Raw genomic sequence first — 24,322 nt, 5'->3', positions numbered from 1 at the left:
GAGCTCAGGCTGGTTTTCAGGATGACGAGAAGTCCCAGGGATGCTCTCCCATAAAGGAGGAGCTACGTCCCCATAGAGACCACCAGCTCTGCACCCAGCACCACGCATAGCCAGAAACAGCACGTCTGCTCTCTGCAAACACACAGGGCTCAGCCACAGCTGCTAGAACTTCCCCGAGTAACTACCAGACCGTGCCCCTTCCTGCTCTTAAAAACACACACAAACAATTTGCTCTTTGATTGGGAATCTTGTCAGACCTGGAGCGAAACGTTACTAGCAATAGGGCTGGGGGGGGCATGGAGGGAAGGGGCTTCCAAATGAAATGCCAGCAGACATCAGAGCCAGCAGCATGTGTGGGTGTAGCTAAATTAAGCTCACGAGGAGGTGGGGCAAACGCCTTAAACAAGTTTGCGAAGGTAAAATAACGTTCATTAAAAATAGAAAAACAACTGAAAAAATATCCTTTGTATTCAACTTTGCACTCGTACATCATAATGTTCCAGTAAAAGCCCATTTTCCCTTGAGATAATAAAAGAATTGAATTTTTCCTTATCGGTCATCTATTTTTCTAGCTAAAGCTATTACTCCCTCTCTGCGGTTGCTAGGCAACAAGAAATATTAATAGCAGCTTTTATTAGCTTAGCTTTAGCAGTGGAGTACCAGAATGAGAAAATGGAAAACATAAATGTGTTACATAAATCTTTCAACCTTTCAGGGTTTGTGTTAGTCTCTGTTTTCATAATGATTTATTGAAGTGATGGTTCATTTATGAGAAAAAGGAGTGTGAAATAAGAAAACGGAACATTACCCTGAAGGACTGTTTGAAAATAAATAATTATAGGAGGTGAAGAAAAGCTGTTTAAAACCATTTTTCTGAGTTTTATAAAATTTAAAAAGACATATTTCTTTCATTTATTGCCTCTGAGAAAAACACTAGCAGGGAATTGCAAACAGGGCTCTGTTTAATACAAAGAGCCCTTCACGTATGGCTGTGTTATTGCTATTTTCCACCAAGGCTTGTGTTTGGAGTTTAGCTTTTAAATAGTGAACTGTTAGTAAGCAGAAAGGCAAATGAGTCAAAACCTGAAGCGCGCACCATGGGAGTGCCAGGGCACAGGGGTCTGCTAACCCTTTGCTCCCAGTGACATGGTGACATGGTGCCAGCCCACGCTCAGGACATTGCTGGAAACAGAGTTGTTTCTAATATCTTATTTCACCAGGCAATGATTTAAAATTATTGCAATATTCATGCACTGGAAGTATTTGCCAACAACATGTAAGTAGCACTGCCTGCTGGAGCATCTCTGTCACCTATGGAGCTGCAGCACTGTGCATATCCAGCCCAGTGCCCTCACCATGTTCCCACAGCTGAGGCCATACTGGAGCTACTCAGACAAACAGAGATCCTGCTGCCCTCATGTGACTCAGGCTCCACTCAAAAAGATGGGAAGACTGGGAGGTGAAGAGAAACCCACAGCACTGGCCAGGGAGATGCTCTTGCCAGCTGCCTGCATGTAGGAGCCAGTGCTGGAACAGGTTATACAACTGTAGAATCATTAATGTTGGAAAGACCACCACTAAGATGATGTCCATCCATCAACCCATCACCACCCTGCCTACAGCACAGTGCCACTCATCGCCACATCCAACCTCTTCTTGAAAGCCTCCAGGGATGGTGACTCCATCACCTCGCTCAGGGTCTTCTGCTGGCCACCAGCGAGTTGTTTGTCCTCAGAGACCTCCACCATCCTCGTGGCCCAGGCAGGCACACAAACCCTGGCTCTGAGAGGTGGCTGCTTTTCATTTCCATTTCTCACTTGAAGGTAGGTGTGTTACAGCCAAAGTATTGCTTGGTTTTGTGTTTTATTTTTCTTTCTTTTTTTCCCTTTCTTTCTATTCTGTAGAAAAGCCCCATAGTGCTAGATAACAGCAGTCTGGTTTCCAAACCCAACCTACCCAAAGCCAGCCAACCAACTCCAGACATTTCAGGGCTGCGTTTGTCCTTGCTGCTCTGATTCCTCCTGCCTTTAACCTCTCCTCCCTGGAGGGAACACCCAGGAAATTATAATTAAATACAGCAACCCAGTGCATACAGGTTCCAGACCTAACCAGAAATTTGACATCTTTTACACTGTGAACATGCTTCTCACCACTGGTGATTTTGAACATTTTTCAGATGATCTGGATTTTCTCAAACTGAAATGAAACACTTCCAGGATACTTCTGGAGCCTTTTTCTATTTTTTTTTTTTACATTTTTTTTTTCACTCAAGTTGATGCACCAGCTTTCTGATAGCAGAAAAAATTCATCACCTGGAGCTGAAGGGATAGTTTCTTTCCAACCTCTCCATCTCTCCTTCTCTTTCCAGTAAGAGGAAGGGAGGGACTATAGGACAGCATTTGCTGCAACCTCCTCCAGAAGAGCTGAAAAGTGAGGGAAGCTGATTTTGGGTACCTTTTTTACAGCCATAACCAGTGCAAACGTCGAGAAATAAAGTCAAGTAGATCTCCCATCATGAGAAGCACCAGGGAGTGGAGATGCATGGAAAGTTGCCAGTCTCTCCAGTCAAACTATCATACTGATGATAAAGTCAACGCTTGCTCCTAACAGCTGCCACTTGGGGTGTCCAAAATGACATTTCCCCCAGCAAAAGTACACAGCTGTGCCATAGTTCTACCCAACAGAGAAGGGCGCAGCACCCCGGACTGGGCACCATCCCGCCTGATGAGCAGAGACACGCTGCTATCTAATATTTACAGAAATATATTTGCACTGTGCTGGAGATTCGTGGGCTCTGACCTTGATCACCCTTTCTTTCTGTCAAATAGGTTCTGCCAAATCCCTTCTGAAATCTCATTTATTCACAGCAGCTCCTTCTCCCAGCAGCACCCTGCCTTGCTATGCCCAGCACTATGCCCAGCGCTTCCCAGCTCTCACCCACCAGACCCCCACGAGGGCTCAACAGCCACTTGCTGACACCAAAAAGCTGAGAGGATGCTCACAGTGGGCAAAGTTATTCCCTTCATGTGAAGAACAGGCCTTTCTTCCTCTCTTATTTCCCTAAGTATTCACCATTTCTAAGTGAAAATCACATCTTTCCTGTTTTCTTTCCCTCCAACCATTCCTCCTCTTTCTCCATAGCAAAAAAAAAACAAACCAAAACAAAACAAAACAGATGGCAAGAGAGAATAATCTGTCCTGCTAAGATTTTTTCAACTGTTTCCTTTGCCCAGCACAACTACAACATGCTTTCCCCAAGGCTTCACCTTCACTCTCTAGCTCTCATCCCATTGTGGGTTTCCTGCATCTGCTTTAAACCTGCTCTGATCTAGGTCTTCACCTGCATCATGGGAACAACAATTGCCTCCCTTGCAGAGGCACAGAGAGGCTTAACTCAATGTATGGACAATGCTGGGACATTTTTGGACACTTTGGAAGTGCAAGCAGGTAAGTCCCTTCCTTTTTTGTGGATGCTCCATCCCTGCAGGCATTCAAGGCCAGGCTGGATGTGGCTCTGGGCAGCCTGGGCTGCTGGTTGGTGACCCTGCACTCAGCAGGGGGTTGGAACTGGATGAGCACTGTGCTCCTTTTCAACCCAGGCCATTCTATCATTCTATAATTCAAAGATTCCTTTATCAAATCCTTTCGTGCTGCAACTCCCACCTGAACATGATGAACTTTTGGGCAGGTTTAGGGAAGGTTGCACATGGCACAGTGACAGGCAGCAAGGCCTGAAGTATCTTCATGGTGCCTCACCCAGAGAGCTGAGGCTCAGTGGGATGTGGGCAGGTGGTGTCAGTGACACAGGCTTAAAAATCTGCTCGTTTTCTTGTATTTAATTACTGTACATGCCTTGCTCCTAATAGTAATTAGTGAACACGTGCTACAATCCTGCCACAGTGGAGCTATACTGGAGTGAGGGGAACTCAGCGTGGGCGTCCAAAACCACAGCTGGGCAGGAAAAAATAGGGCTGGGAGCTGTTTCTGTAGCTCAGGTCTGACAGCATGGAAAAAAGGCTTTGGCCGGAGGGGAGGGCAGGATTTAATTTCAACTCGACACTGCAACACCATTCGTGCCCTGATCTACCTCCCTTACTGCTGGGACCTTTGAAGATGTATTGCAGACCCGGAGGTTTCCACTCAAAACTAAGCACTTTCAATTCACTATTGGCTGGAAAATTCAGGGTTCACTGGATTTTTTATTTCAGTGGTAAGGGGCAAACAAATCTTAATCTCTCTATTCTATGTTTACAGCCCACTAAGCCCCCTTCTTATCTTCTCCGGTTCAGCCCTGATTTATTGTCACCACGCTGCATTTGTAAAACAGTACCATAAAATAAGAAAGAGAACATTTCCCAAGGACTACTCCAAAATAAATTGTTTCAGACGTACAGAAGCTGTTTAATAAATCCCACTATTCTTGTTTCTTTAGGTATTTTAGAAAGTGATTTATAAGTGCAATATCACCCCTCAAAAATGAGACAATCAACTCAGGATAAAATTATTGTGTTATGAAAATAAGGGTCAGGAAAAAGGGTTGCACTTTAAATTAAACTAGGGAAAAATATTTCATCTGAAATTGACTCTTTTTGTCTCAGAAATGAATGTTTTAATCACCTAAGAACCTAAAAGCTAACACACAGACCTAAGTAATATTTAATTTCATAGAAATATGCTCGTGTTCAATATTGATAGGCAGAAGATGATGTTTTTCTTAAACACACTAACCAGGCAACTTGGAGATGCACCGAGACTTTACAAAGCCTTGGGATTTTCCTAGCCTAAGAGATAATATCCCATTTAAATATTTAAATATCTGTCTTTCAGACCATTATCTATTCAAGCAATCGACACCAAATGCTGTCTAGCTAGAGCAGTTGCAGACTTGCAGGCAATGCTAATAAAGTAAAATTAACTCTGTTTGATATTGATGCCTTCTAACAGCACCCATGAAAATCAATGATCTTAGAGAGAAACAATGTAGAAAACTAACCATAGGGCTAAATGTGCTAAAGAGGAAAATATTACATAGCTCCAGTGTTAACACCACTGCCAAAAAACAGGAGAAAACCTTTCTTCAATGCTGCTGCTGCAGAAACATCTTAAGGCCTAATTAGTCCCAAAGTTTCTTCCCAGAGCTGCCTTTATTTCATTATCCCTGTGTTGTTTATTCCTACAGAAGCATCATTTGAAACTTTGCAAGGTATCACCTTACCACCCTGTGAGCCAAAAGGCAACTTAAGCTTGCAAGTGCAGGCAGGGATCTTGTTCTCCTGGAAATCAAGAGGAAAGCTCTCCCTCCGTGGGGCAGCCGTGCTCCTCCTGCCAATGCCACACACCACGGGGTGGCAAGAAGCAGGCTCAATCCCCATCCCCGGTGCAAACACCCCATTAAACGTATAACATCTCAATCAAATCATAGCACAATGTACAGAAATGGCTTTAACGGAAGGTAGAAAGAGGAGAAAGTCACTGACCGTGGGTAGCTGGCTGGAGAGGAGATGCCCGTCCTGACTCAACATGTTGGAGACCATGATGGCTGGCAGGTCCATGTTCTGGTACGGGTAGGCGGGTATCAGGCTGTTTGGAGGCAGGCTGTGGCACAGGGAGTGATATCCAGCTTCGTGGTCCACCAAGTGCAGGAGTGAAGGGTCGGGGAGGTTGGGAGGTGTGATGGGTGGGATTTCGTAGTCTTCATTATTCTCATTCTGACTATTATACGTCTAAAACATGAAAAAGACATTTCACAATGCGTCACTGCTTTGTCCCTTCAGCAGATAAAAGTGATTGCTTGTGTAAGAAATATAAAAGCATGATCCCAGTGAAAATGTTCTTGTTTTAACAGAAAAAATAGCTCCAGGCCCAGCTGTCAGCTAGTCATAACCGAGTAGGGGCCAGGTAATGGGCAGTGCACCATCCACTGCAGAACACTGCATGTTCTTGAAAGCCTCCAGTGCTGCTGGAGCACTGCTCACTGCCCCTCCATCCCTGCTGCAACCCTTTACCAGGTTGTAAACGCCTCTAAAGAGAGAAAGCCTGATGGTGCCCCACACTGAGGTTTGTCCTTCCTTACATTCTCATGCAGATCTAGTTTGGATTAGCATGCCCTCCTCTCTGTACCAATATTCCCCATGAATGTGCAGAGAAGCTGCTTCTTTTGTTTCCCATGCTTTCTGCTGGTTTGTATAAAATTAAGCATTCCAATTTGTATGGAAAAAAAAAAAAAAGATATTATTACACCGATGTGAGTGTTTTTATATCAGACAAAAACGTATTTGCTTCATAAAGCAAGTGTAAATCTATCCAAAATTATTAATTATGAAAGCAGAATATAATGAGTCTCTGGCGGAGGAGGCTTACTCTAAAGATCTACTGTTTCACTTATTATTACAGTATATGAAATTCTGATTAGCCATAGCATTACACACATGGATTTTAAGCTAAATTTCTCAGATCACCTAGTTTCATGGTTGGATTTTGACTTAATACTCAATTTAAGAGCAAAACCCCAGGCGTGTGCAAAACTAGTTGAACATTTCAGGCTTTATTAATCCATTGCCCCAGAGCTCACACTTGGGTTCATGCTCTTCACCACCCCCAGACTGCAGGGAGAAAACCCTTAATAAAATAAAATAAAATTAAAAATATATACATTTTTAATCAGAGCTCAGAATCCAGTAGGAGAAGCAGCTAAGCGGAAATCCACCTCTTGTCTCCTCTCATCCCATCACAAAAACAGAGCAGAGCACATATGCTGCACATCCCACCCAATTACTCACATTTGCGTGAAATTCCCACTAGCTTTGGAGAAACACGAGTACACCAGAAATATAAGGAGACCAAGCTGAGCTAGCTCTGTATCAACAGTTATTGTTCAGGGGAAATTCAAGCCCAGTTGTTTTTCCAGCCAGCTTCTGTCTAGCAGTGGCATTGTGCTGGCAAGGTAGGGGGATGAGAGGCTGCACACAAAAGCAGACAGATCCCATTTAATGCGTCTAGCAGTTAAGTTTTCATTTGAGCTACACTCTTCGAGGTATATAAATTCTTCTCCAGCTATTTAAGAGGATTTCACTCTGCGCTTTATGGAAAGGGATTTAAATAAATCATTGCACAGCAAACTTGTTCCTCCAACTGGTTTATTTTGGTATCAGGTATATAAGAAAGTGGCTTTTCTGCGCTTAACTAAATTATGTAAAACCCACTCAAAGTTTCCTAAAGCTCTCTTCAAAACTACGAGTTGCTTGTGCTGCTGCAAAGCAGCTCACGGAAGGGCTTTGAGGCGGTTTTGCCCCCGCTCCCCCTGCACATTCTTTGCCCTGTGCTATTCAGCCCGGGAGAAAAAAGCCCTGTGTAACTCACACAGCCCTCCGAAGAGCTACAGTATTGTGCAGACCTATCAAAATCACAATCAAAGCCGTACGCAATCAAAATCAGATTAGACAATATCCAATCAACATAATCAGCCTCGGCGCCTGCCAGCTTTTGCACCGCGTCGCAGAGAACTATTTTCCAAAACAGGCCGCCCTTATTCTATATGTGTTTTAAATAGACGGCTAGAGATATAGGGAAGGGAGAAGAAGCAGTGTGGGAAGGAGGGGAGAAGGGGGGTTATTGCACACTGTTGGCATGGCCATGGGGATGCATCCATGCCCACGGAGGGTGGGCTCACACCCGTGCACAAAAGCCATTATCCCCAATCTCCTGCCAGCAGCACCCCATGTGCCTTCCCACCACGGCCCGGGCTGCGTGGTGGATTCTGTTTTCTATTCTTATGTTAATTTGAATTAAATTAAACAGCCAATTATACGTTATAAGGATACATTACAAATTAGATTAGCGAGCTGGCCTGAACCCATTCCTCCCACCAGGAATCCCAAGCCAGGCGCAGGGAAGCTCTCCCAGCTGAAAGGCCGCCCGCTGCGGAGCGCACAACGAGCGCGGGAGATCTGGGATTTTCTGCTCTCAAGCAGATGACGGTTGTTTGATTACACATTATTCCCTTTCAAATTAAAACACTGACATCGGCTGAAACAACAAGCCTACCCGTGCCAGGCCTCTCCAGCTCAGCGCTGCCCTGTGCTCTCTGCGAAGAGCCGCAGCCGCCATGAGCCCTGCCCTCAGCCTGCCCTGCTCTGGGCACAGCAAACACAGCCACCTCAGCTGCTCAGGAGCAAGGCTCTGGCGGCCCACGACCCCTGATGCTTTCTGACAGGAGATGTGTTAAGGCACCCAAAAACCCCTCACAGGATTCACAGGCAGCCCACATGAGGCTCGCAGGGAGGGACGCTGCGGCTGGCAGTGCCCTGTGTGGAAATGGAGCCGAAGCGAGAGCTTTACAGAGATAAAGCCGGTTCTTCTGCTTGTCTCCAGCGTCCCATGATGGGATGCCTGAATTTTAACACTAAAATTGGATGTTCTTCCGTATGCCCAGATAAGGATCAGAACTAAAAGGTATCAAGCTGCAGACATCTTCTCCAAATGCCCTTAAGCTACTGAAAACTGTGTGGGCCAAGGAGGGAAGCGAGTAGTTCTCACCCTAGAATGTCAGCAGCTGGCAATCAGCAAACTGGAAGTAGAATCATAGAACCACAAAGGTAGGAAAAGAGCTCTAAGAGCATCCAGTCCAACCCAAGCCACCCCTCCTTGCCCAGTGACCACGTCCCTCAGTGCCACATCTCCACGGTTCTGAGCACCTCCAGGACGGTGACTGCACCGGGCAGCTCTGCCACTGCATCCCTGCTCTTCTGAAGAAGAAAGTTTTCCTGATCTCCAATCTGAACCTCCCCTGACACAGCTTTGGGGCCTTTACCTCTCCTCCCATCACTGTTACATGGGAGAAGAGGCCGAGGCCCACCACACTACAGTCTCCTTTCAGGGAACTATAGAGTGATAAGGTCTCTCCTGGGCATCCTCTTCTCCACACTGAACAACCCCCATTCCCTCAGCTGCTCAAACGTTTCCACCGCCAGCACCCATTACAGCTGTAACACAATGCAAGCTCCTGCAACAAGGAACACACCTTGCTACTGCTCCAGAGTGGGGCAGACACAACCGTACTTTGCTCCACTCCATCAGCGTGCTGCAGACAGGAGGAAGGTCTGAGAAACAGCCTATTCCTGCACCATTTAGGGTCCGTCTGCCCACCTCTGCACTGTGCACCTCCAGCATCCAGCTGCCTGAGTCTAAGGGATATCCAGGTATTTGAACACCACCCAGATCTCGAAGGGCTGGCTGGGAGCCAGCCAAAGCCATAATCACTACTTTATCGTGAATGACACCAAGAATCCACCATGCAGGTAGCTTGAGGGAGCTATAAGTGCTGTGCAAAAGAAAGCCTTTGGCTTTCTCCTGCCTTTCCCCTCTTGGATGAGGAGGGAAATACTGCCTTTCTTTAAAAAACACTCCACAGCTGGCCAGCACCACTTCTCCCTTGCACATTGCTATTAATCATAGAAGACATGACTTGACCAAGGACCTGGGAACTGCTCTCCTCAGATGCATGGCAAACATCCAGTGACCCCAATTCTCCACTGAGTCATGCTCCGTGTGATTATCCATGAGGATCCAAGAGCTGCAGCCAAGCACTGATTCAGAGAAAATATTATTCACAGTGGAAAGGATAGGGATTTGCAGCATTATTGCAGGTAAATATTTGCCCTGTCAAATAACACTCAACAGCAAACACAAGGCTAAGAAAGAAAATTTATACCCAGTAAGGTACAAAGAAAATATGTCGACTGATGTGATTCATCCCACCCTAATTATCCGCGTGACACAAAACACCATGGACTCTCCCACCCCTCACCTGCTAACAAAGCTGTTCCTGCAGCTAACATGAGAGCTTATTGCCGTAGGAACGTGACCCTCTGGGGATTTCAGACATCAGATAGGGCTAAACAAACAAAAAGCAGGCTGGGAAATCTGCAGAGTGAATAAAACATTGCTATTTGTGAACAAGTGCGACCAAGGTCTACCACAACAGACACCAACAAAGCCTGTGCTCCTGTTTGCATGGAGAGCATGGAGTGCTGAAACCACAGGGGCAGCAAGGTTGGTTCAGGTGGCAGGAGAAGGTGGAAGGCACCTGGATGTTGCAAACCCCAAAGAAGCGCTCCAGTTCCAGCAAGGACCACAGCACGGTGCTCACCGTGGGGCTGCCAAAGGCTGCGCTCCCACCGGTGCCTTCCAAAGGCCTGTGCCAAGCCTTGAAGCAGTGCTGATATTCCACATCAGCAGCTCTGGGGCTTAGCAATGGAAATCGATTTGCCTCATCTCTGCACGTGGAGATCCTGCCTGTGAATAGCGGGACCAATGAATTACTTGGGTACTGTTGGAGGGATACTGTAAATAAGTACTTATTAACAGCCAGCCACATACTGTCTACAAATTGTTTTAGATGTTCTCCCAGCTCCTTTTACACTCATTTTCACATGCTCAAGTTTTTGACTGAGGGAATGCAGTTGAAAAGGGAAAAATGAGTCCTTGTACAAAAGTAAACATGAGCTGGAAGTGTGTGCACAACCTCCAGCAGCAGGCAGAGATGCCAGGAACCCAGCAGGATGGCAGGCAGCCCCACGACCAGCAGCAAACTGGGGTCTACCTGCCTGCCGAGACTTCTGTGCTCCTTTCCTTCCTGCAGTATAGGATTTAAATCCCAAGCGAATGCTGGTTCACCCAAAGAGCAATCAATCAACCTGTTTAATGTTCTCCAAGTTTCTCATCATTTCCTCCTATTGTTGCTTTGATGCATGTTCTGCATGCTATGGTGAACCCTAGAAGACAGCCAGTGTCCACCACAGTGCTGTTGGACATCATTGCCCTGGAATGGAGCTGGAGATTTACTTCCCCATCTTACCTGCCCTTTGTCCCCGTGCTGTAAACACTTCTGAATGGTTCAATCCTTCAATCCCTTCTGAATGGTTTAAACCAAATTTGACAGTGAAAAGAAGCCCTTTATACAAGTTTCATAAAGCTGAATGTGCACAGAAAGGAGATACCAGGGTCCTAAACATTCACTTTTGCCCTGCAAACCTTGGATCTCCTTGGCTAGCTGCTATTTGAGTGAAGGGATTGCCACAATTGGGTGCCATGCTGCTAAGCAGGATGAAAAATGCAGGGAACTGGCCATGAGTATTCATATCTTACACTCAGTTTTTACATCACCCAAGCTGTGGTTGACTTGCATCACTACTTCACCACAAAAAAAAAAAAAAAAAAGCTAAAAATAATGGAATTCTACGAACAATTTATAGCAAAAGAAATCAGCCCTATTGTAGGCTTTAAAAAAGGCTCCCAACTCCCTCTCCCCCCACTTCCCTCTTTTTTTTTTAATCAGCATCTTATCCAGAACTGGAATCCTGTCAAGAATAGTGGATAGCACACAACTATAACTTCTTATTATGTGTATAGTGATTTTATGAATTCAGTGGGGAATGAAATGCAATTTTGTCAGACTTGTCTGTGTTCATAATGACCAAGTCAAATTAATCATCGTGGATAATACTCCTGTGTCAGCCATTCAAGAGATTTTTTAATAGAATTTTTCTGATTCATGTCTTGCAGTACATCAGATCTGTAGTAATGCAGGCACTTCTAAAAATCAGTGCAATTATGGCTTCTTGTTGGCCTGTCATTTTCCTGGAATAAAAATGTCTCTGCAAAAGTCATATACTGTATATAAACCAAAATGAAAAACAAAAATATAGTTACAATTAGACTTGATTTTTCCTAAAGATTTAATATCTTCTCGAGGCCATTATTTACAGGCAATACATAACGCAACAGTGCATGATGCCCAAGATGGACTGCCTTATCACAGCACACACCAATTTTGTCCTGCTTGTCATTCTTTCTCTGATTGCCCTATGAGTTAGTGCTTTCGTAGGCATGGAAATGACTATCCCACAGAACAAACAGGGGATAGGTAATGGGCCTGCAGTCAAATTATTGTGTTTATTAAAAATGTATCCAGGAAAGCCCACAGAGATCCCAAAGGGCTCTTGTTCAGGAAAATCTCTGGTTCAAGAAAAGGTTACAGTTACCATAAAGGCAGATAGACATGCATGGGAGCAGCAGTGCAGCGTGCAGCGGTATATAAAGGATTAGTAATGGTACACTTATCCTTCTGAGGGAAGAGAGAGACCTCTAATTCCCCAGTGACAAAGACAGAAATGAGTTTTGGAAGAAGTTACCCCCAGGAATTAAGAGGAAGGAAAATGTAATCCACCCCAGCTCTCAGCCTTCATTACCTGGCGTTCTGCAGTTACTGCCATGGAAGGGAGCACAGGGAAGGTCCCCACCAGGGCCACCACAGGTCCCAGCAGAGCTGCCCCACACCCACCCCGTGCCACCAGGGAGAAACCTTCTGGAACCACTTGGAAGGAGGTATGGAGACCCACCACCACACACTGCCCTCCCAGGAACACAAGACCTGCGTAAGGCAGCAGATCAGCAGTTCAGCCGGTCAGGGAAGCTGGCTGAAAAATCAGCCAATAGCAGCAAGCATTTTGGAGGAGATGCACAAACCTCTGGTGAACGCTCCTTGAAGCCCCTCAGAGACCAGAACAACTCATCCCTCACTTTCACCTCTCTCATCTGTTTTCATTAACCTTCCACCTCCCTGCATTCCTGTTAAGTTCTGGAAATCAGCATCCAGCAGCAGGGAGCTCCGCATGCTTCTTGCAAACCATGCCCCAAACTCCTGCTTTGCAGTGCCATACCCTGCCTGTGCTGTCCCCAGCCACGATGGGACCCACATGGAGAAGCTGCCTCTGAACTCCCAGCTCCAGCACTGAAGGCAACACCACGTTCCTACAGCACAGACTTTCCCCTTCTAAACACACACCTGGGATACACGGCTCCAAGTCTGCTGATGGCATTTTCAGGAGCACTCAATATTGGCTCATGCAAATATTGGCAAGAGCCAGAGCTAAAACCCCTCTGTTGTATATTAGCAGGACTAGAAGACGTATTTGATGCACAGCTGCTCTTTTTCACCTGCAGTAATATCTAACTGCAGTATCTACCCTGAGCATGGGCAGATAATGCAGCACGTTTTTGTAGCAGCGCTTCCCCAAGTCTTTTGAAATAAACATGGCAGAGTTCCAGGGGAAGCTTGGAGATGCGCAAGCTCTGTTCCATGTCAGCAAAGCACAACCTCTGTCATCTGCCTCACAATTGTTTATAAAGATTTAGCTTGATTTTAAAGTATATTCTGTAGGGACTGCACATTTAGGCAGAGAGGAGCCAATAGGGATCTAAAATTAGATCGACCGGATCGGACAAATACAAACCCTTTGCTTTGCTTTCCTGGGCTCTGGGCTGGAAGTCAATACAAGGAATATGATAATATTCTACTCAAGAATATCACGCGTTTCTGGGAATTATTTGAGGAGTACAGACTTTACATAATTGCCTTTTTTGTCTCATGGCATACTGAACTTGCATAATAAGATCAGCGCACTTCACAGAAATTCATTGTTGGGCTGGATGGATTTGGTATTCTGCAGTGAGCCAAGGGTACATTACATAATGATGTATAATGCACTGTAAGCAGGTCAAGAGATAAGGCAGCCTGCAAACACTAATGGAGTGCATGCGGGGAAGAATTAGCAAAAAGCACTCTAAGAAATTAATTCAACCTGGCTTCAGTCGAGCAAGCAGGACTCAGAGCAGGAAGAAAACTTTATTCTGTACCATGCTTATCCCCTTTCAGTTTGCATTTTGTTTCTCCATTGACTTTAAAACTGACTTTGTGCCGCACTTTGGGTGGGTGCTCTGTAGCAAGTTTTCCACTTTGGGGGCTGGATGCACGGCCCCATGTCATTCACTAAATTTCTGTTACCTAATGTGAGCTGGGGCTGGGACCTGTGCTGCCCAAAGCATCGCTCACCACAAACAGGTCCCAACTTTGGACCCACGTGCTTCCCCAGTTCCACTTAGGGCCCCAAGTCAGATTGACAAGAAAATGATATATGCATGTATGCATGATGCAAAAAGGCAATAAAGCCCACGAGCAGCAGCACAGCCCCCTCCATCGCCCAGACTCGACGTGTCTGATTAGCACAAGGACAGGGAGAAGTGGGGAGAGCCTGCATAATGTGTGTAAGCTAGCACCTCCCCCAGGGTGCCCAGCTGCTACAGAAGCAATTTCACAGCTCATCATCCATTATGAGATTAAAATAATTTTTTTTTTCCTCCTGTGAAGTACTAATAAATTGTGCGGGCAGAGCAGAGTTAGCATTTACACAAATGGTAGTGAATCACCCACCTAGTTATTTCTTAATGGATTGAGTATTTGCTTTCCTCCTTATCCTGTCATTTCAAAAAGTAAAGACACAAACCTGTTTATCTGCACCGTTCAGCCACAGGGTAATAGGCACAAAGGCAGAGAGGGGCCCTGCCCAGTGATTCCCAGGGAACAGCACCAAAACATCAGTATGGAAGGGGAAATCAGCTCCACAAAAGGGCACCCGAGATCATCCCCAGAACTCACTCTCTTCTCCTTCTGGGCGCAAAACTCGCTGAGGCATCGCTGACACAATGCAGCTTCCATGGTACATCTAGTGAAGATGTAAAGCTGCAGTCAGAGCAGAGCTAATGGCTCTGGGAACATCCCTGCTTTATTATGGTATCAGACGAAGCAGGCATGTTTAATGTTTAAACTTCCAGCGACAAATGCCTACAGCAAATATGTTTTATGTATTTATTCAGTGCTTCTTATGCACCTGTCACCTTAGTAGCTAAGGTGCTGCTTACCTCTTTTTGTATTATTAAAATTGAAAACATATCAGTGCTCTGTGACATGCCACGCTCTCCCCTCCCCTTTCTCCTCTCCATCCCTGAGAGCAGCTCGATATCCTTTACCAGCCCATCCCCTGCATAACATTTCAGACTGCCAGGAAGTGGTCGAAATGGGAAAAGGAAATTAACTGGAAGCCCTGGAGCAATAAATCAGCCTCCCACGTTATCCTGAAGCCCCTCAGCCCCAGACCCGGCCCTGCGCACCAGGAGAAGCAATGACACCAGACACCGAGTCAGTCCTGAGAGCAGATGGCAGAAGCATCCCCTGATGCTAAGCTCAACAACTGGGTTCAGGCAAGCGCTGCCTCCAATCCAGGGCAGGTAATGTCAGATTGGAGCTGAATGTGATCTGGGCAGGTAGGGCAAAAGAGAAGTTAAAGATTGCTTTTGGAATTGGGATGCTTCCCTCCTTGCAGACCCTAAATATGCAACATTCATCCATGCTCCAGCCTGCCCCATCTGAGAGAGGTTAAAGGCGTCGACTGGGATCTCTCTTTGCTCCTTTTGAGTTTACTGAGCTCCCAAGAGCTCAGCTACAAGCCTTCCTCCATCACCACCAGCACTAGAATTTTATTCATTCACACACTTACCCAAAGCAGAAGCTGTCATGTCACAGGAGCACAAAGGTGCTGGGCTGTTAGGGAAAGCACGAAGCACCAAGAGACTCATGACAAAATGATGAGAACCGTAACCTGGTACACAGCCAAGCCTCCAAATCCCCAGCGTAGGAGTGAAAATCTCAACCTTAAGCCTCCAGTATGTAAATTTGGAGAAAAAAAGCAGATTTTATCTCTAACAATTCTAACATTTTCTTTTTCTTTAATAAAAATAAGCTTATGTATGGAATCTAAAAAAAGCTAGGATCACACACATCGCTCTGAGTGGCTCACCTATGTCCTAACTCACAGATGCTCATGAAATGCCTTTAGAGAAGAAGTGACAGGGACAAAATGAGTAACTACAACCACAGAATCAGAGTGGCTTTGGTTGGAAAGGACCTTAAAGATCATCAAGCTCCAACCCAACTAGAGAAGATCCTGGCACAATGTGGGCTGAAAGCAGAAACAACAAACCCAAGGTACAAACTCAGATTTGCCCTGACCACTCAATGGCTTCTACTGTTATCTTTTAAAGTGTGGACAAGACATAAATATGCTCACAAACTCAGAGCTGAGTGTTTCTATTGGTCAGAATGGCACCAAACCACATACCCAGCGCCCTTCTGGGTGTTAACCAAAAAAGAACATTGTAGGCAGACCCAAATGTGACCAAAATGGGACAGGCTCTCTGAAGGAAGACCTCCAGAGAAGCTCCTGTTCCTACTCTTGATATCAAACAACAGGGATTGGAAGCTGTGAGACAGACCCTTGATGCAGAGGTCAGGAAAACAGAGCCAGCAGGGGGATTGCATGGCATCTTCCAATGGCAGTGCAGTGTTTCAAAAACTTAGCACCCAAGTACCAGCAGCTCAAAGAGATGCAGAATATTCTGCATTTCACAGAGGGCTTTCCCCTTTTCACCCCCAGCGTTGCTCTGTGAGCACAATGAATTCGCTCCTGAAGCGACGTTTGGGCGCCCAATAATTCCCATCCCCTCCCTTCATTTCTTCTCTTGACGTTTCATGACCGATTTTCTCAGGAAAACCTGAAAAGCTGACTGCAGCGTTTTCCCAGCTGGTCCTTCATGTTAGCAAACCCACGGATCTGCACACAGAGCGTTTGTGCAGAAACATCACATTTGCACACGCGTCAAAGCTGACAGCACCTGCAAGAAGGCATGCAGATATTCATGCAAAACCATGCAGCTTTCAGCGCTCAGGGGAGCAAACACCTCCCAACTGGGTGCAGTGCAGCTCCTGCACCAGCCAGGTCCGTGGTGGAAATGGGCATCCAGTGGCTGCTTGCTTCCAGACTGTGCTGGGGATTGCTGGAGCCTGGGAAAAAGGCAGTGCCCAGCATGAGGCTCTGCTGCATAGCTGTGTGTTTGCTTTGGAAGTTAGCTGGAATTCTTAAAATAAATTCGCTAAATTGTCTTCCAGAGACTGATGGCTTTTCTTTTCTTCCCTCCTTAATAAACTTGCAGGGCTATCTTTATTGTTATGTCTAATTTTAGGGAAAACTAACATTTCCTGAGATTCAATTTCTCTCATAATTGTTGGAAGGAAACTAAATTGTCTGCTGTAAACATTCACTGTATTGTGTGAAAAGTATCTTTATTACAGCCCACTGGGAATACCAATAAAATCCCCAGTCCTGGCCCTTCCTCACTTTTTTTTCCCTTTAGCTGCCTCTTTTCTCTCCTGTCCCCATTAACGTCAGTTCAAACATTCTGCAGTCAGGCCACGAGAACTTAAAATATATTATTTAACAATCAAGATAGAATAAAGGCTTGTGAGCAGTGAGATCCTTTCTCCCTTCTCCTCGCCGCTTTCTATTACAGAAAATGAGAATGGCTGTTCCATTTGTGTGTGCGTGCTCAGAGTTGATGAAAAAAATCTCATTAGTTTAGTCTGACATATATTCAATACAGCCTATGTACATATATATATTTTTTTCATTTTATTCTACAGCTGCAAAATGGTACTAAATTTCATCAGATTGGAAAGAAAACTGTGGTCTTGGAACATTTCCCTTTAAGGGTCTTATATTTATTCAGAATTCATGAATCATTTTCCCGTAATACAACCATAATTATTCTTAAAGTGTTATGTTTGAAGGTTTAATATGAAATACTTGCAAAAGGCTCTTTTTCACTTTGATAGTTTGTAATCTTCATGGTAATCAGATCAGTTAGCCCTTCACACAGCAGCCTGGAAAATACAGTTTAATATGAATCTCATGCCCTTCACTCATGTTTTAATTAAAGTAATAAAAGCCAAGTCATATTTTGCCCTTTACAGTGTACACAGATGTATAGACCTGAGCACACAGCATGAGCACAGACACTTCTGGTGACTGCTGATGAATTTCCTGGTCTGAGACGAATCTCAGGGGCTGCTGCCCATGAGAGCAGTGTCACTGGTGGCCAGCGAGCAGAGGCGTGATGCTGTGATGGGCAGGTGAGCTGAACGCAGTGCTCTGGCTCAGCTGTGCCACTTTTTATGCCATCACCTTTCAGATGGACAAACTCTTAGGTCTGCTTTCCTGCCCAACAAGCACATAGATTTTGGAGCAAACACGTGAACCCGGTGTGAGCGGCGGTGTGCTTGCTCCACAACCTCAAGCCAGGGTTGTGGAAGAGCAGCTCTGGGGCTGAGCCCACCCTGCACACACCCAGGCACCCCCACACCCTTGGGGAGCAGAAGGCTCGTCCTGTGGCCACAGAGGTGCCTTCCTGTTTGCACAGGCCTCCATCCAAACTCTGAAGTGGCAAGCAACATTTTCCTGCTGGAAGCAAGCAGTTCCCCAGCTAATCACCCCGCAGTGGCCGCAGACCCAAAAACAGGATCTGATGGGCCAGGAGAAGTAATCCATCACTTGGGAAAGGAAATCCCAAGAGCACAAGACCTGGAATTTTTTCAGTATTTCTGCAGCCCACGATGCTACAGTTCCCCAAATAGACACCATTTCCCAAAGCCACTCCCCAGAGGTCCACATCAGAAGCAAACAAATCTCTGCATTCAAGAGCAGGAGCCAAAACCAACCCCCAACAGGGCACAGCAGAACATCTTGCTTGTCACAGCTTAGAAATGACGATGCAATCAGAGCTCAGCAACTGCGAGCGAGCACGGTAGCCCCACGGAAGCCATCACATGGCTTCACAGCAGTAATTCGGCTCTCAAGAGCAGTGGCTGACCAGAGGAGCAGGAATAGAGGTTTTTCAGCACACACAACATCATACCAATGCGATGCTGGGGGTTCAGAAGCATGAGCTGCTCCCCTCGGGGCTGCCCAGGTTCCCCCCAGTTTGCATCAAAGGCAGCAGCTCTGCAGGCACCATGTGCACTCACTCCCAGCGGCACGGAGCACAGTGGGAAATCTTTGATAAAGTGATGAAAGTTGTTGGCTGCGTACCATCTTCCTCTATATTTTGCTGCTATTTTATTAGCTGTCAGATGGCTTTAACAGCTCATCAGCATTGCTGGACAGCCAGCCCATGTGCTCCTTACGCCATGGGAGCCACACCACATCCCAGCAGGTCTCCTCCAGCATGACTTAGCCTGACCAGATGGTTGGAATCACAGAATCACAGGATCCTTAAGGCTGAAAAAGACCTCTAAGATCAAATCCAACCATCACCATCAGTAAACCATGGCCCCAAGTGCCACATCTCCATCTTTCTTCAATACCTCCAGGGACGGTGACTCCACCACATCCCTGGGCAGCTGTGCCACTGCCCGACTCCTCTTTCTGAGAAGAAACTTTCAATCACCACCACGACCTCAGAGTTTTCTCTCCCTACAAAACGCTTTCCACACCACCTAACAGATCTTGTCAGCTGTATAAGATGCTTTTTTTTTTTTCCCCCCCCAAGAGTAAATGCATAAGAAACAAAGATGATTCACTTGGTCTCAGAACTGCTCAGTCCCATTGGTTTTTCACTCTGTGATGTTTTTCAAACACCCTACTGCTAACAACTGAGGAGTTCTTTGAGAACAAGGGTTGAAGATGATGTTGCTTTGTAAAACCCATGCATTTTTTTATTATTGTACTATCCAAGCACTACACCAGCAATGGAAGCTTTGGTTGCTAAGATGAAGTTATAGGAATTGCTTCCTGACTTCATTTTTCAAAAATTTCACTGTCTCATAAGAGTTCATACAAAATTCACGAGCCTGGATCATCAGCTATAGTTGTGCTCACCTTCAAAACCCCATCTGGAAGGGTTTCCATTAGCTGCTGATTGTAATAAATGACATGTAACACTCTACTGTTCATTCTAAAATAGTACATGAGATTTCTCTTGAATTGTCTGCCAAAAAAGGCATTTAATATCTATCAATGTCTTCTCTCTATTTTTTATTCTCTAGCACAACATCTGAAATGGCACAGCACTGCTTTAAGAGCAGCAGAAAAGAAGTAAAATCTTGGTACTGCTGCAGTGCACACTACGACTTCCACCACACTGCCAGCACAGTTCAGTCCTTCCTTTCAACTTCAAATCCGCACAGAGCTCACTTCTCTTCACCAGGGATCTTTAGATATACATATACATGTGTTATACATAGAGAGAGACATACATGCATATATAGGCAAGAAAGTCGCATACAAGGCAAGGTGCATGATACCGGTAGGAGCATCACAGCTCTCCATGCCTGGGGGCCAGAGTCCCCTCTTTGACATCAGTGATTTTCTCTAACACTGACCATCATCTGACCATCATCTGCTGCAGTGATCAATACACAGCCAAGATAAAGAGATTACAAAGACCCTGAGACCTATCTCCTCCAGTTTAAAACAAACTTGTGTTTTTTTCAGATGCAAAGACCAATCACACTCATTAGAAGCATAGAATCACAGAATCGCTAGGGTTGGAAGGGACCTCAAGGATCATGAAGCTCCAACCCCCCTGCCACATGCAGGGCCACCAACCTCCTCGTTTAATGCTAAACCAGGCTGCCCAGAGCCCCATCCAACCTGGCCTTGAACACCTCCAAGGACGGGGCATCCACAGCCTCTCTGGGCAACCTGTTGAAGCTCCCAAGTTGGAAGGGATCCATAAGGATCATCAACTCCAAAAGTTCATCCAGGGACCAGAGTGGAAATTACAGCCACACCACGGTGGGCTCTGAGCTTTCCTCCACCACCAGACTGTGTAGTCTTTAGTGGGATGAGTCAAGGGAAGAGTTGCCTACGGCCCTGCTCAGCCACCTGTGTGGTAACCTCCCAGCCTTCCTTCTGGAGGAAAGCCAGGTCTGAGCAGCAATGGTGGTCACCATGAACAACATGCTGCAACTATGAGCCTCAGGCAATGGGGACAAATAGCTGAAAATTCCTCCAAATTCACATGTCCCGGGAGGCGAGGGACAAAAAACAACACAAGCACACGTTATCCCCCAACAACCGCACTGTCAACAATGGAGCATCCTCACCAAAGTCAGTGATGGAGGCAAAACACAAGGGAAAAATGCCCACATTGGTCCTGCCTTCCAGCTCCGGGAGGAACCACAGAATCATTAAGGATGGAAAAGATCATTAAGATTATCTAGCCCAACCACCAAGGAAAGCAGCAGGCGCTAGGGAAGGATGCAGTGCCTTCATCAGCAGCCCCTAACTGCCCTCCCAGGCGGTGGCTCCTGACCGCCTAGCAGTGCGTGCTTCAGGCTGCACGCTGCCCACCATGGACCAGACCACTGATGCTCGCCCTCAGCAACCGGAGACTGGTTTTATTTTACCAACTGTTGCTATTTCTCCACGATTCAGCTGAGCTGGGTGGGAGGCCTGGGAGGTGGGAGTGCGGCGTGTCTGCCAGGATTGTGACAAGGTTTGATGGCATGTTTTATAGCAGAGCCTGCCAGGAGGAGCTCTGTCTCGTCTCAGCACTTGCGGCACGCCAGGAAGGTACTGGAGGCTTCCCATGCTGTCATTAATTTCTAATTATGCCATCAGTTGCTTTCTACATTATTGCTTATTTACCAAACACAGCTTTATTGTGACGTCTAGTTCCTTATAACTAGCAAACCCATTGTTATGCTAAAACGAATGTTCTAAATGTTATTTATTATTTGATAAACCTTGTGTAACCCTGAATGAGGACATTAAATGGCAAGAACACTACTTCAAAATCCCATTTTAAATAAGTCACCAAGACAGCTATGCCTTTATAAAACACATTAGAGTGGCACTCAGAGCACATATGGCTCAGGGATATATACAAATTATACAATTTCTGTCATTTGGTCAAATAAGAGGGACGTTTTGACCCCAGAAATGAGTCAAATGCAAGTTGTAATTCAAGCCCCACCGGAGGCCCTGCTGTAATGCATCCTGACGGCTGATCAAGGAGCCCTGACCATTTGACCCAGCAGATCAGCGACTCACTGTATCTATTATGGCTGATACAGACCCCAGCTTGAAGATGTATGGAGATAAACAGATAAAGGGCAATAGACACAATAGATAAATGTTGATTTATCCACATCCAAGCACACATACGTGTGCAGATGGATTCCATGCGTGCAGGAATGGGCAGGCATGTGTGAACTCGTGCTAACATTTGTAAAGGGACACATCTGAAAACAGATGTATATGTGTGTGTATGACAAATCTAACCCTTCTTAACTCCATTTCCCCCAGTGCACTCATTCAGCTGTGCTCCTGCTGACTTGCATACAACAAGAGAAACCCCAGCGTTCCTTTATGCCACATAAAAATATCGTGTCAAAATTAATGAGAATATGTTAAACACCCACAGACACAGCAGCGGGGTCCTTGCTGTGCTCTCAGCCACAAAGGGAAGGAGCTGCTTATGGCAAAGCATCCTTGAATAAATGACACTGGTGTGTAACAGTGTTTGCACAAGGAGTTGCACAAATTAACTTGTCGGTATAGAAACCAGAGTGCTGCTCAGCTGGAACAAGGCGTGCGCAGAAAGCTCCTGGGATTAAGATCAAAAGTGCCCAGTGGTAAGTAATGAGCTCTTTGCTCCTTTGAAGCACCCACTGACCCAGGAGCAGAGAAAGGTGATGGAAAGAGCAGAAATCTGGCAAATGTACCTATCAGCATGACAGCATTCATGGGATCCACACATCTCAAAGACAAACCCACCCACTCCCACCCAACTGCAGATTCTGCCCTATTTGAAGTTACTTTCCCCATCAGAAAGGACTCAATGAATGCCTTCCCTTACTGACTTTGCAGGTGTTTTTGTTTCTTTTAACAGCACTGTTGCATTTCTTTCATGATACGTGGCCTGGTTGTGGTTCTGTGCATTTCTTGGGATTTTGCCTTGTCTTTGTTTGGAGGTGGGGAAGGAAAGACTGAAAATGGGCAGGGGTGAGGAATGATGCTCTGCTGATTCAGGAGACACGACAGATCCCTCACTCATCTCGGGGGTCAGATGTCCACAACTGTTTGATCAGATGTCAGCTTGCATTTATGCTCCGGCTCCTGCTGGGGGTTGAGTTACATTTCACATTTGACTCATTTCTGGGGTCAAATGTCCCTGCTATTTGATGGAACAAGAGGAATTATTTTCCCCAAGCAGCCTGTGCTGGCGCAGGTACGGATCTGTCAGTGTTCTCTTTGTGTTTTAGGCTCCTGCATTTCTGCATTTAGCTCTCAGCTGAGACAAACCCCTTTGGGGATGAAAACAAGAAACGTGGAGTACAGCACGCAAGCAATCACATAGAAGAAGATTAAGAGGAAAGCAGATCAGCTGGCTTTACAATGCTCATGGCAGTTTGTTCATACAAGTTAGCAGGTTGGCACTGCAGGAGAAGGAGAGGGAAGCCATCATGCCTTCCCCCCCTGCCATGAGAGGCTCCTTAGGATGAAGACTGTGGAAGTGGCTGTGAGAAGGTGATGCTGGGATGCTGCAGCTTCACGATGCTTTCCAGGGACTGCTCAGCACCAGAGCTGCCCTAACTACAGGCTCTGCAGTGGCAAAATGAGAATAATCTTATCTGTGTGATGGGAAGGGATGGCTCCAGAGCTTAAGCAGTTGCTGTGTCTCTGGATGAGAAATGTAAAGCATTACTGTGATAGACAGGAGCTATTTAAATGGGAGGAGACATGGTAAACTGAATTCTGCTTTCCATCTAACTCTCCCTATATATTATGAAAGAAAAATCACCAGAAAATGCAAACTACAGACCCAGAAGCAAAAGGCAAGTCCCTATAACCCAGAGCAGTGTGAACATCCAGCCCTGGTAAAGCTCCATCTGTGGTGGCCGTGCCTAATGGTGCACATTGTGACCAAGCAGCTCAGGACCACGACAAGGGGAAAAACATCATATCCATCAATTACGGTGTACTGGCTCCTGTAATTAGTGTGCAGGACATGTCTTTATCCCCACAAGTGCTGTGGACCAAGCACTGTCCCACGTGTGTTGTGTGGGCATCCAGAGGCTGATGATTTAGCTGCCTCTCAAATGGGGCTGTGAAAATGCTCTCCTGCTGTTTAACATACTCATTCAGGTTCCAGCAGGTTGAGCAAACAGTGAAAAACATCTGGGTTCCTCATTTCATTAGAGGCGCTGTATTATTAGGAATAAAGTCATGACCAGTGCTATGAAGTGCTCAGTGCTAAACAGGCACTGATGTGAGCATACACAGGGGATACGAACTGATGGTGATGATGGGAGAAGTCTCAGAAGGAGCACAAGAGGTTCCTGAACTCCCCACCACGATGCTCCCCACCCTTAGGCACAAAGCAGTCCCAGACACACAGTCACCAATCACCCACAGCTGAACCCAGGGCATAGTCCAGAGGAGGGAAAAGCAGAATGGAGAGTAACCTTAATTAAGTTTATTAATTGCTTTGTAAAGAAGCTGCTGCTCATTTCTGATGGTGCCATCACCTGTCCAGATGCTCTGGGCAGCGCAGGGTGGGATGAAGCTCAACCCCAACTTGGAGCAAC

At 46.0% G+C, this 24,322-nt stretch overlaps 1 protein-coding gene across 1 annotated transcript in view; it reads right to left on the bottom strand.

Moving 5' to 3' along the window:
* TOX2 (TOX high mobility group box family member 2) overlaps positions 1-24,322 on the bottom strand; it is a 112,896-nt gene that overhangs the window by 44,565 nt on the left and 44,009 nt on the right. Inside the window, exon 3 of the mRNA XM_042883728.1 lies at positions 5,478-5,723. Within this exon, the coding sequence (XP_042739662.1) occupies positions 5,478-5,723 (246 nt within the window). The remainder of the gene's footprint in view (positions 1-5,477; positions 5,724-24,322) is intronic.

Source organism: Lagopus leucura, unplaced genomic scaffold (genome assembly GCF_019238085.1).
Source record: "Lagopus leucura isolate 7727_CA_CO unplaced genomic scaffold, USGS_WTPT01 Super-Scaffold_100039, whole genome shotgun sequence".
In the NCBI taxonomy this organism is placed as follows: Eukaryota; Metazoa; Chordata; class Aves; order Galliformes; family Phasianidae; genus Lagopus; species Lagopus leucura.
The sequence above is the reverse complement of the archived record's forward strand: the minus strand, read 5'-3'. Positions and strand labels throughout refer to the sequence as shown.